Raw genomic sequence first — 12593 nt, 5'->3', positions numbered from 1 at the left:
GAAGCACACTGCTGCTTGTCCCTAGCTGTGAATGGGGTGTCCTGCTCGGAGGCAATGCTGTGTGGACTGCAGGGCCCACAAGTCCATGTCCATATTGTTGCTCAGTGCAGTGAAAGCCAATCTCAGCCCCTCCGCAGTGTGGTCAGCCTGCCAGCAGGTGGCCAGCTGATCCTCCTGGGAAATTGTGCCATCCCAGGGTCTGGGTGTGAGTCTCTTATCCACAAATGTGGTGTCAGCCTGGTGAGCCTTGGTAAGGGCATGTGCAGGATGCTGAGCCTCTTCCATCCTCATGCCGGTCTCAAGGCCACTTGCTCCGTGGGCCCATCCAGCAAGTGTGGTGGCTTGGAAAGAAGCTGGCTCCATCCACAGGGCGTGCTGTTTTGCTCAACTCAGGACCAACATCATCCTCCATAGTAATTCTCTTTGGTGGGAGTACTGGAAACATGAATAACAGATACCTTCAGAGTCTGAGCTGCTGAGGCCAGGGCTGCAGGGTGCCCTCCTGTCAGGAAAGCCTGCACTGGCAGCTGGAAGGCACCTGGTGGTGGTGCCTGCAGGGGCTGCAGCAGTGGCTGCAAGGCTTCGGGACTCACCCGGCTTCTGTGAGGTGAATTGTGACAGTGGCAGAGCTCTGCAGCTCCAGGGTCCCCTGCATGGTCATACTGACTGCAGCTGGGAGCCCACCACACCCCTGGTGCCCCTCTCTTCCCAGGGCTGGGGTCTAGGCCAGACCCCTCTTGCCTGGGAATTATGCGCTGGGAGGGGGACACAGGCCCACAGGTTGGGACAGAGGCCCCAGGGCATGCTGCTGGCTGGCCGGGGCTGCCATGCTCACGTCTCTGTCTCTCGTGGCCTTGGTGGGACCGGCCTCCCCATTGAATGGGATTTTCCAAGGTGTCTGGGGCTGTGGGGCAGCTGGCGGGGTGCCACCCTGGCTTCTTCCAGACATGCCAGTCACTGGTCACCGAGGGGGCCAGATGCAGGTGCCCATGTTGCAGTGGGGTTATCTCCCGACCTCCCTCTTATTCCTGATGGGCCTGGGCTGGGCCGGGTGTCAGGGTCCCCTTGGGCTTCCTGGGCTAGGCCTGTCCCATGGTTCCGGGGCTGTCCAGGACACATTTAGAAGGGACATGGACCCAGCAGCTCTGTTTGAAATCGTCATGGGGGAACCAAGGGCCCCCACATCCAGGTCCGTCAGGAGCCGGGGCATAGAGTTCCACTGCAGGAATCACCAAGAACGCTGAGGTCCTCCCTGAGCGGGGGCCAGCCTGGGCATGCCCTGAGTCCCAGGTGCCCCCAGAGAGTGGTCTGCTGCCCTGGGCTCCCCAGAAGCCCCCACATGTTCCTGGGCCTTGGTCTCATGGACAGCCCCACCAGGACAGGGTGTGGGACGAGGTGGGGAGGCTGACCAAATGGGCCGCTGGAACCAGGCTGGTGGGCCGGGAAGGGCCTGCCTGTCCCCCTTGCAGAGGGTCTTCCTGCCACGTGATGCCAGCACAGACCTGGGTCCCGAGGACCCTTTCTCAGGTTTGGCTAAAAGGAAAACAGACGTGGTCAGCGTCTCCAGTGAGCCCATGCAGGCCTTTCCTGGCTGGGCCCCACCTGCCTGGGTCTCTGGAGTCCTCAGGGTCTCTGTGTGGCCCCCGTGGTCTGACACTGATGACATGCCTGTAGTCTGCTGATCCCAGAGGAAGGGGTGTGTGCTGCCTGGCGTGGGGAAGCTGTCTGGGCATGGCAGGTGGCTCCTGGGACTGCCCCCAGGGTTCAGCCTCGCTGGGGGCTTCCTGCCACACACCCTCGTCCCAGGGCTATTGGGCCTGGGATATGGCCTCCAGTCAGAACTCAGGTGGGAGGGGACTTGGATGTCAACCAGCCCCTTGCCACCTCACATGGGGACCCGTCTCCACAGTGGGTGACTGGGCCTGGACGTGGGTCATCCTCTGCCCTCCTGGGCTGCCCCGTCCATACCAGGACTGACCGTTCCCACACCTGGCTAAACACTTGGCTCTGGCTCTGGCTCTGGCTCTTGGCCCGGGGTCCCACCTGTGCCCTGTCTCTGAATGCTCTAGAGGTCAGAGACACTGATTCCCTTGTCTCCCTGGCTCAAGGCTTGTTGTCCTGGCACCTCTGGAGGAGTCTGCAGGAGTGAGGGGCCTCTGCTGCTCTCTGAGGCTGTCAGCGCTTGCAGGGAGGGGCAGAGGCTCTCACAAATGGGTCTGGCTCCTCCAGTGCCCTTGAGGGCCCTGTGAGGGGGAGAGCAGGCCACCATGGAAAGTGGGAAAGAGCTTGTTGGAGGGTCTTGCCCACATCCCCCTCCTGCGTGCACAGCACATCCAGTACATATGCACTGAGCGCCTGCCCCGAGGAATAGTGGGCCTCTTGTACTTTCTTAGAGTCCAGGAGGAAGAGGAGGAAGAAAAGGTGAAGAGGAAGACCCAGGTAGTAGGGTTAGGGGTCCTGGGCATTCCCCCAGTATTGACTGCCCCAGAGGGTGACTCAGGAGGGGACTTGGTACTGGAGCCCACCTGGGGGTGGCAGGTCCCCATCCTTCCTTGTTAGTTTCTTCATAGAGGCCCAAAAATGATTAAGAATAATGTCATCCACAAACAAATGGAAGAACATTCCATGCTCATGGATAGGAAGAATCAATATCATGAAAATGGCCATACTGCCCAAGGTAATTTACAGATTCAATGCCATCCCCATCAATCTACCAATGACTTTCTTCACAGAATTGGAAAAAACTACTTTAAAGTTCATATGGAACCAAAAAAGGGCCCACATTGCCAAGACAATCCTGAGCCAAAACAACAAAGCTGGAGGCATCACACTACCTGACTTCAAACTATACTACAAGGCTATAGTAACCAAAACAGCATGGTACTGGTACCAAAACAGAGATATAGACCAATGGAACAGAACAGAGCCGTCAGAAATAATACCACACATCTACAACCATCTGATCTTTGACAAAGCTGACAAAAACAAGAAATGGGGAAAGGATTCCCTATTTAATAAATGGTGCTGGAAAAACTGGCCAGCCATATGTAGAAAGCTGAAACTGGATCCCTTCCTTACACCTTATACAAAAATTAATTCAAGATGGATTAAAGACTTAAACATTAGACCTAAAACCATAAAAACCCTAGAAGAAAACCTAGGCAATACCATTCAAGATATAGGCATGGGCAAGGACTTCATGTCTAAAACACCAAAAGCAATGGCAACAAAAGCCAAAATTGACAAATAGGATCTAATTAAACTAAAGATCTTCTGCACAGCAAAAGAAACTACCATCAGAGTGAACAGGCAACCTACAGAATGGGAGAAAAATTTTGCAATCTACTCATCTGACAAAGGGCTAATATCCAGAATCTACAAAGAACTCAAACAAATTTACAAGAAAAAAACAAACAAACCCATCAAAAAGTTGGCGAAGGATATGAACAGACACTTCTCAAAAGAAGACATTTATGCAGCCAACAGACACATGAAAAAATGCTCATCATCACTGGCTATCAGAGAAATGCAAATCAAAACCATAATGAGATACCATCTCACACCAGTTAGAAAGGCGATCATTAAAAAGTCAGGAAACAACAGATGCTGGAGAGGAGGTGGAGAAATAGGAACACTTTTACACTGTTGGTGGGACTGTAAACTAGTTCAACCATTGTGGAAGACAGTGTGGTGATTCTTCAAGGATCTAGAACTAGAAATACCATTTGATCTAGCCATCCCATTACTGGGTATATACCCAAAGGATTATAAATCATGCTGCTATCAAGACACATGCACACATATGTTAATTGCAGCACTATTCACAATAGCAAAGACTTGGAACCAACACAAATGTCCATCAATGATAGACTGGATTAAGAAAATGTGGCACATATACACCATGGAATACTATTCAGCCATAAAAAGGATGAGTTCATGTCCTTTGTAGGGACATGGATGAAGCTGGAAACCATCATTCTCAGCAAACTATCACAAGGACAAAAAACCAGACACCTCATGTTCTCACTCATAGGTTGGGATTGAACAATGAGAACACTTGGACACAGGAAAAGGAACATCACACACTGGGGCCTGTCATGGGGTGGGGGGAAGGGTGAGGGATAGCATCAGGAGATATACCTAATGTAAATGATGAGTTAATGGGTGCAGCACACCAACATGGCACATGTATACATATGTAACAAACCTGCACGTTGTGCATATGTACCCTAGAACTTAAGGTATAAAAGAAAAAAAAAAAGAACAGCGTCATCATCCAGGGCCCAGGTATAGAAGAGCTGGTCTTGAAAATGTGCCCACAGGCCAGACCTGGATGTCTTCATGTGGCGCTCTAGGGACAAGGTGGGTATCAGGCCAGGAGAGTTCCCTGGGAAGGGTCAGAGCCCACACCCCATGACCACTTCAGTCTCCCACTGGGCAGTGCCGGATCCTTTTGTGGCCACCCCAGGGGTCCAGATGTGCACAGAAGGCCGTGGCTGGGGGAGGGGGGTGGCCTGGGCAGAGAAGTGTTCACCACACTCCTGACTTTCATCTGGGTCATGTGAGGGATGGGCTCGGTGTCACTGTGCCCTGCCCAGCCCACCTGGCCAGACCTCCCTCTGGGCCAGAACAGAGAATCATGAGAACAGTGTGAGGAAGCTGCCCTTGGGCTAGTCGGGGTCTGACCCCAGTGCTCCCCAGGCCCCACTGGGCACATGTGGACTTACTCCTCTGAACCTTAAAGGTAGTGCTTGTTATCAGCATCAACATCTGTTCCCCTTCCAGCAAATACATGTCCCACAGGCACAGGGAGAGCCCGAGAGAGATCTGTGGGGAAACTAGGCATGGGAGGACCTGGCCTTCCAGGCTGGGGCTAGTGGCTCGAGCTAGCCCACTGGGGCTTCAGTGACCTTCCCCATGAGGGTCACCGGACCCCTCCAGGAGGCTGGGTCAGACAAGGTCTTGCAGCTCCTTATGGGAGGCACTCATTTCAGTGGAGGGAGGGGCTTCCCCAGGGCTTGAGGCTCCCCTGAGCCCTCCCAAGTCGGGTCCTGGCCCAGTCTGCCCTTAAGGCTGGGCCTGAGCCCCACCCTCTGCCCTGGGATGACCCCTCTTTGGCAGAGGTCTTGCTTGTGTGTCCTGTAGGGATCTGCCTGAGCCTCCTGTGGGCTGGGGGTGAGCTGGACCCCCGGGCTGGGGAAGCAGGGCACTGCAGGGCAAGGAGGGTCCCTGAGCCAGGGTCTCCCTGTGACTCCTTACCCCATCATTCAGCACCCAGAGAAGCCAGCTGAATGAGGAACCCTCTGCGCATAGACCTTCCTTGTCCTGATGGGAGGAACAGGGGTGCTCAGGACCCCCTGGGCTGCCCTAAAAACCTCCCTCTTCCAGGGTCCTCTGAAGATCCTTCCCCAAGTGCAGAACACTGGGCAGTGTACCGGGCTCCCCCAACATCTTCCCCTTCCGGCACTGCTGGTGGACACACTGCCCTTAGCCCTGCTCTGTGGGAGCTGGGACCCCATCCCTATGCCTGTGTCTCCTCCAGGGCTGGAAAGGAAACCCAACTCCCAGCCCATGGGGAACCCGACATCCCAGGTCAGGCCCTGGCTGGAACTCAGCCTGTCCCCAGCCCCACGAGGGGCTTCAGCCCCTGCTGCTCCTCCAGCCCCCTACGATGCAGGGCCTCTGGGGAAGGGCCGAGGGGACTATAAACTCACCAGATGACACATGGTCTTGGGTTGTGACGTGGGCACCACATGCTCCTGATGGTCTTGGAGCCCCTGAACTGTCCTGCCATTTGGGCTGTGGAATCCTGAGAAGCCCCCAGCCCATCATGAAATCAGAGCCCTCTCCCAAGTTGTGGAGCCATCAGCTGGAAGAGCTAGGCAGCTGCAGAGCCCCCCAAACCCCGAGGCCTCCCACCCTCCCATCTGGTAACCCCACCATGTGGCCTTGGCCCTGGGGAGGAGGGGTGGGAACATTCCCCGGAGCCTGGCTGGAGGTTCCCCTGGAGGCCTCCTGGGCCAGGGTGCCGGGAGGGCAAGCCTGACTTTGAGGCCACGACAGGGGGTGGCCAGAACAGGGTGGGTGCTGGGCTTCGTGGTCGTCTCCTGGAAGTGGCGTCAGGCCAGGGGACACAGGATGGGGAGATGCTGCCATCTGGGCTTGGTTGGCCCATTTGTGGGTACCAAGGGCAACTGGAGCCTGAGCAGCTGAAGGGCAGGAGGACTCTCAGGGAGGGGAGAGTCAACTGCATAGAATCAGAGCTGGAGGGCGTGGCTCCATGATACAGACGGCGGCCACGGGGAGGATGAGATGCCTTCTGCTGATGAAGATGAAAGGTGTCTGACTTGGACTCTGGGGGTCAGCCCCGGGCTCTTGTGGGAACCTCAGCAGAGACATCCTAAAGGCTCCCAACAAGCTGGCAACACAAGGAAGGTGTCTTCAATAAAAGCCGAGATCACCTGGCCAGGGTAACTCTCTCTGGGTCTGACTGCGTGAGGCAGAGACATCCTAAAGGCTCCCAACAGTTAGCTGGTGACACAAGGAAGATGTCTTCACTGAAAGCCGAGATCACCTGGCCAGGGTGGCTCTCTCCGGGTCTGATTGCGTGAGGCCCTGGGGGCAGCTGTCCACCTACCCTGCAGGGAGAGCCTCTCACTGGCCAGCAGCTGTGCCAGTGCCTAGAATGCATCCTCCTCAGGCAGATAAAGGAGGAACAAGGCAGTGACATGGCTCAGGTCCCTGCAGTAGCCCACCTCCTGCGAGAGCCAGAGTCACCATGGAAGGACATCACCTGGGAGGGCTGAGGTCACCTGGGAGGACTCACATCATCAGAGAGGGCAGAGGTGACTGGGGAGGCTTCCTCTGAAGAAGAGGCTTCCTCAAGATGCAAATTCATTTTATAACAACAGCTATGTCCATTGGGCCTTTTAGCACCTTGTCCAAAATGTCTCCTGATAGCACCGTCCTGCTTGTGACACCGCCAAGCTCCTGAGCTTTGGGGTAGCCCCAGGAGGAGGGCATCATTTCTTGTTCCAAGAAGGGGTGGTCAGGCCCAGGTGACACCAGGAGTCCAGGCCCAACTCCTTTGTGTCTCAGTGAGACCCGTTGAGACCACCCCCCTTGCTTGGAGGTTTATGCCAGCAGTGGGCTGGAGTCCTACCTCCTATATCCCAGTGGGTCACAAATACTAACTTTAAAAGAAGCAATGACACCCCCACCAGACACCCATGCCTGGAAATATGGAAATATGGACCGGGAATATAGCCGTGAACATGGGAATATGGTCACTGCCTAGAAATACTCTGAATATGCCAGGAGGATGTAGAATAGTTCCCGCTGCCTAAAAAACAGATAAAGTGGGCTTTTGTTTCTTTTGTGCAGATGTTAGTTTCACTTTGTCTACAAACCCTAATAACAAATCCAATTTCAGGTTCAGATGATTCACTAGACAAGCAGTGAACTCTTCAGGGCCTTTGACTATTTAAGAAATGTTTCAGTAAAATCCACATCTGTGAAATGCTAATAGCCCAGTTGTACAGTGAGTTGACTGATCATTTTTGCTCTGATTTTTGTGTGTTTTTTTTGTTTTTTTTTTTTGGTGTGCACGCATGCCAGTTCAGTCTTTGGGTGTACAGTTCTTCCATGGTTCTATACCAATGTGCAGAATCTTCTGGCCACTGCTCCAGCCCCTCCTGGAGTGACTCCTTCATCCTCCAAGTCTCCAGGGTGGCCTCTATGCAGCCAGCTTCTCCCTGATCCGTCAGTCCCTGGCCACTCAGACTGGTTCTCAGTCCTATGGTTTGGCCTTGTCCAGAATGGCCTATGTTTGGAATCCTACAGCAGTATCTTGTTGACTCTGGCTTCTTTCCCTTAGCAAAAGGCATCTAGGATCCACCCAAGTTTGTGCGGGCATCACTGGCTCATTCCCTTTTCTCACTGAGTCTTCTACCATTTTAGGGAGGACCAGCCTTCCTCTCCACATTCCCGTGTTGAAGGTCATTCCCGAAGGCTCCATGTATGAGTGATGATGAATCAAGCAGTGAACGTGGCATGCAGGTTTCATGTGGATGTCAGTTTTCAAATCAGTGGGTTCAATAACTGTGACACTTTGGGGATGTGGAGTTCAAGTCCATTGAGCTTTGTGAGCCACTGCCCAACCAGCTGCCAAAGTGGCTGTGCCATGTCATGTTCCCAGCAGACCTGGATGATAGTTTCCAGGAAACTGAATCCCCCCAGCATTTGGTGCTGTCAGTATCGCCTGGGGAGGCTCATGGGCCCTCCTTCCTGCCACCCTCCTGTGGGTCCTACCATGGGTCCCTGTGGGTCAGGGAGAGCACCTTTCACCATTGTGCACGATTTTCTTTGCTGCCTTCTGTCTCCGCAGGATCCTCCTGGGTTCTGGCCCCACATGTTCCAGCCTGGCACAGGGCTTGGAACCTGGGAGGTGCTCCGTCCATGGTGCCGGCTGCTCCCTGGGCCAGGAGAGCCCTTGGCAGCTGTGTCGTCCCCCTGGGTGACCCTGGATTCTGCTCAGGGGAAGTCCCCATCCCTCTGGTTCACCCCATCTCTGCTGGCACCCTGTGGCTCCCATTGGCTTACTTGACTCCATGTCGATCCCTGAAGAAGATGTGGTTCCCTAGTGTCCAGCTCATGTTCAGGTAGATCTGGTGGATGTGTTCAGAGGATCTCTTGCTCTTCTCCTTCATGACCTGTAGGGCAGGGCCAAGCGGAGGAAACAGCCTCAGAACAGATGGAAGACTCCCTGCCCCAAATGGCAATCAGCCCACAGTCAGCACTTCTGGAAGGAAGGAAAGAAAGGCTTCCTTCTGCAGAAAGCTGCTTTTTGGCTTGTTTCTGAAGCTGGGGAGGGTCTGTGGTTCCTGTGTCACCTTCTGTGCTTAGGATGTGCATCTGACCACAGCACCCACTCCCCCAGGCTGGGCAAGACATTCCCTCCAGCTGGAGAACTGGGCCCTGACCCAGCCTGGCCTGTTTGTTGTGCTCTGGCTTAGCATACCTGGTATTTTCTGGGGTTTTTCGTCTTGATTTCCTGAATGTTCAGGAGGACTGACCACACCTGGCCCTGGATGTTCATGGGAATGCCCTTATACACTCGATCAATTAGCTGTGGGCAGAAAATGATCTGGTATCACAGGCCACGGGGTGACCTCAGCCAGGACCAGAGCCTGAGGATCCTGGAAATCTTTGGTTTCAGCCCCATGATTCCTTGGTAAAGGTGAGGTCAAGCTGGGACAGGGTCTCCCTTCCCAGGATTGAAAGAATGTGTGGGCACTCAGAGTCCTGAACTCTGATCTGGACCTTTTCCTTCCTTCAGGTCACCAGGAGGCATCCCCAGCCCTGAGCTAGGGGTGGCCCCAGCCCTAGATTCAGATTCTCTCTCAGCAAGGTGATGCTTGCATGAATGGACAGTAAAGCTGGCAACCAGGCCTGCGGTCCTCTGGGTGAGGTCAGTGTGCCACCCACCCTCTGAGAGGCTGATGGTGCCAGGCCACAGCCATGGGTGCCTGTCACCTGTCTCTGCAGAGAGTGGTTCTGGGGGCCTCCCTGGCTCTCCATGAGATGCCCAGAACCGGGCCCTGCCAGTCTTCTCCCCCATTCTCTTAGGGCCATAGCCCCTACTGTCCCCATGCCTTTCCCCCTTCCCTATGGGGACAGTGAGGGCTGTAGCTCTAGGGAAATGGGGGAGAACAGGGGCAGGTGGGCCCTCAGAGACCAAAGACCTGCTGGACAACAGCTGTGAGGCTGGACCAGGCATCTCCTCACCCTGTGGCCACAACCCTTGGATCTCACTGGGGTTGTCTCCAAGTGAACAGGGCCAGACCCTCAGGCTGCCCCCCTCCTCTTGTGCTAACTTGGAGACAGAATTGCTGAGAGCCCAGGGCCCTGACCTAGACCCCTGTCTATTCTTACCCGCTGCATAGATGGGCCCCACACCTCTGGCCTAACAACGACCTCAGGCTGGACCTGCAGGGGAGCCAGGGAGGAGTTCTGATCCTGGAAAGGAGGTTGGCCCGACCTGGGGAGACATGTTCTGCCTCAGAAAGCCCTTTCTAAAAGCAAACCCATCCCTAAGCTGAAATAAGTGCTTTAGGGGCTGAGGGGAGCACAGAGGACTCACTGCAGAATCCCAAAGTGATAAGTGCTGCTGTAGATTCCAACAGGCTTAGGCCCCATGTCTGCTGGAAGCCCAGCTCGGTGTCCCTGTAATCCAGAGGCAGCCTTGATGAGGGGTCCAAGGTAAAGGGTGCAAGGGTCTGGGGATATTGGCCACCCGTCCCTGCCCTGTGCTCCTAGGGAGCCCAGGGTCCTTTGACCAGGGCCACTGGAAGAGGCCTCCCTCCAGGGAGCAGACGGACCTGTACATTCTCATACTTCATAATGATGTCCTCTCGCTTCTGCAAAGTATCCGCATCCTCTACCATGTCCATCCTGTGAGACAAAATCATCTAAATGTTACACTGTACCTGAGACCTTTGGAGAACGCCTGAACCGCTCCCACGTGGCTCCCAGATGCTGCCTGGCTGCGTAACCCCCATTCCACCACTGCCCTCAGGTGAAAAGGGGCCAGACCCAGTGGCCCACACCTGCATGGGTCTCTGGAGTCTCAAGCCCCAAGCAGGGGTGGGCATCTTCCCAAGGACTTGAGGACAGTGGGACCTGGACAGAGAATCCTGTTGTCCCCAAATGCCATGAAATGGGTACACACCTGCCCCAGCAGGTTGAATGGTGTCCACCTGCCAAGGTTGAAGGGCCCATGATGGGCTATTCCAGGGATGTGGAGGCAGACTGGGGTCAGGGACCAGAGGTCTCTGTACAATCGGCCTCCTGGGATGCTCAGGGACCACAGAGATGCCCAGTTTCCTACGGGGAACAAGACCTCTCCTGACTGCTCGGTTCTACTCCACTCATCACTTGGGCTACTGTGGCCCTTCAGTCTCACCAGTGAAGCCACTTTAGGAACAACGCCAGTTAAGCAGGAGGGTGTTTGGTTTGGGGGATGAAAATAATCTACTGTCTCCAAAGCAGCCCCTGTGCTCGTGGAAACCACATCTCTCGGGGAGGGACGGTGGACTCCACCATTCTAAGCTATCCATATAGGAGGGGGCTTCATTTTCCTGGGTCACTGAGGAAGAACAGTGGGTCCTTGGTTCTGGAGAACACCTAGATGGACCGTCCCTCCTGGGAACACTCGGGGCAAAAGGAGGGTGAGGCCTCGAGAGGATCAGACAGAGGAAGAAATACTTGGGGAGAACCCCAGTACCTGGACCCCTTTGAACAGGATGGAAGATAGTCTCCCTCCAGCCAGCTCTCCAGGGATCCTTCATTTTCCACAACTGCCCAAAGGCAGAAGGCTCCCCATCCCACTCCTGAACAAAGGACCGTGTGTGTTCAGTGGGTCCCACAGGGACCATCAAGACCCAGCTTAGGGCACAGATGTGTTTTGAGGACCCTCCCCTCCACCTCACCCACAGTGGATCCATCTCAGTGGCTCTGCCATGGCGAGGCTCTGCCCCATTGGGATCAGAAACCCTGCACAGATTTGGGATCTGTCCCAAATCTGATCAAGGAGGGCAAGGAGGCCACAGGGTTCAGGCCTGAAGTCCAATAGGGCACAGGGCAGGGCCAAGAGCAAAACCCAGGGTCCTGTCGGGATTCCTGGGCCGGTTATCGCCTCTCTGAGCCCAGATGTCTCACCTGTCAAATGGGCACATGCAGGAGCCACCATGAGGATGAAAGAGACAATTGTCTACACGGGCAGTGTAGAACAGGCACCCGGTGAGTGCTCAGGGATGACCTTCCTCAGCAGGCGCCCAGAGGCCAGCACCACCCACACGGTTAGCCACTGTCCCCAAGACAGCATGGAGGGAAGAGAGCAGGTCACACTCACCTGATTCTGAAGAATCAGCTGGCCTGGGTTATGCCTCTCAGGGAGAAAACCTTTGAGTCCACAGAGCTGCTCACAGATACCACTGTGTGTGTGTAGCTGCTGTAGAACACAGAGGCAGGCCGGAGAGTGGACAGGTGCTAAGCACCAGTGACATTCTGAGATAAAGGCACGCATCACAATGGGGCCTTGCCCGGGTCAGCAGGGCCCAAAGTCAGCATCCTCCACTGCCTGAGGCATCATCATGCTTGCGTGCCATGTGTTTGCGCATGTGTGTGCACACATGTATGTAGGTAAACACATCTGTGCACGTGTCTGTTGCTTCTCTGGCCAGGCCTGGCTGCCTCACCCATGTGTGCACCCTGTTCCTTGTCACTGTCACCCCCGGGGCTCAGAGCCAGCATCACGGCATCCATGGGGGCTCCCTAACCTCAGCCCTCCCAGCCCAGGGTGGTCCTGGGATATACATAGGGGTGGAGGGAAGTGATTGCTGCTGTTGAATCTCAGAATAAAAATGCTAATACTATTACCTAATGATCTTTTTAGTATCTCTAATGGTATCTCTTTTTTTATTTCTGATATTTTAACTGGATATTTCTCTCTATGACCCTTGGTTATTCCAGCTAGAGGATCCTGTGGGGGAAGTGCCCAGCACACAGTAGAGGCTCACTCTTCTAGACATGTT

At 54.8% G+C, this 12593-nt stretch overlaps 1 protein-coding gene across 3 annotated transcripts; it reads right to left on the bottom strand.

The window, feature by feature from the left end:
• Positions 1-672: 672 nt before the first annotated feature.
• On the bottom strand, positions 673-12047 carry LOC129018289 (ubiquitin carboxyl-terminal hydrolase 6-like). Of its 3 annotated transcripts, XM_063655396.1 has the most exons (8): positions 10380-10449; positions 10142-10224; positions 9934-10039; positions 9020-9127; positions 8602-8711; positions 5715-5809; positions 5260-5325; positions 673-1533 (listed from the first exon to the last, which is right to left on the bottom strand). In XM_063655396.1, exons 1-7 carry the CDS (start codon positions 10443-10445, stop codon positions 5264-5266), a joined length of 630 nt encoding a protein of 209 aa, XP_063511466.1. In that variant the 5' UTR covers positions 10446-10449; the 3' UTR covers positions 673-1533; positions 5260-5263. The 3 variants fall into 3 exon arrangements, with proteins under 3 accessions (XP_063511466.1, XP_054315804.2, XP_054315805.2); XM_054459829.2 differs by lacking the exons at positions 673-1533; positions 5260-5325; positions 5715-5809 and adding exons at positions 10730-10884; positions 11912-12047 and having other exon boundaries at positions 7528-8711; positions 10380-10452; XM_054459830.2 differs by lacking the exons at positions 673-1533; positions 5260-5325; positions 5715-5809 and adding exons at positions 10730-10884; positions 11285-11390 and having other exon boundaries at positions 7528-8711; positions 10380-10452.
• Positions 12048-12593: the final 546 nt, after the last annotated feature.

The sequence above is a fragment of the Pongo pygmaeus genome, chromosome 19 (genome assembly GCF_028885625.2).
Source record: "Pongo pygmaeus isolate AG05252 chromosome 19, NHGRI_mPonPyg2-v2.0_pri, whole genome shotgun sequence".
Taxonomy (NCBI): Eukaryota; Metazoa; Chordata; class Mammalia; order Primates; family Hominidae; genus Pongo; species Pongo pygmaeus.
The sequence above is the reverse complement of the archived record's forward strand: the minus strand, read 5'-3'. Positions and strand labels throughout refer to the sequence as shown.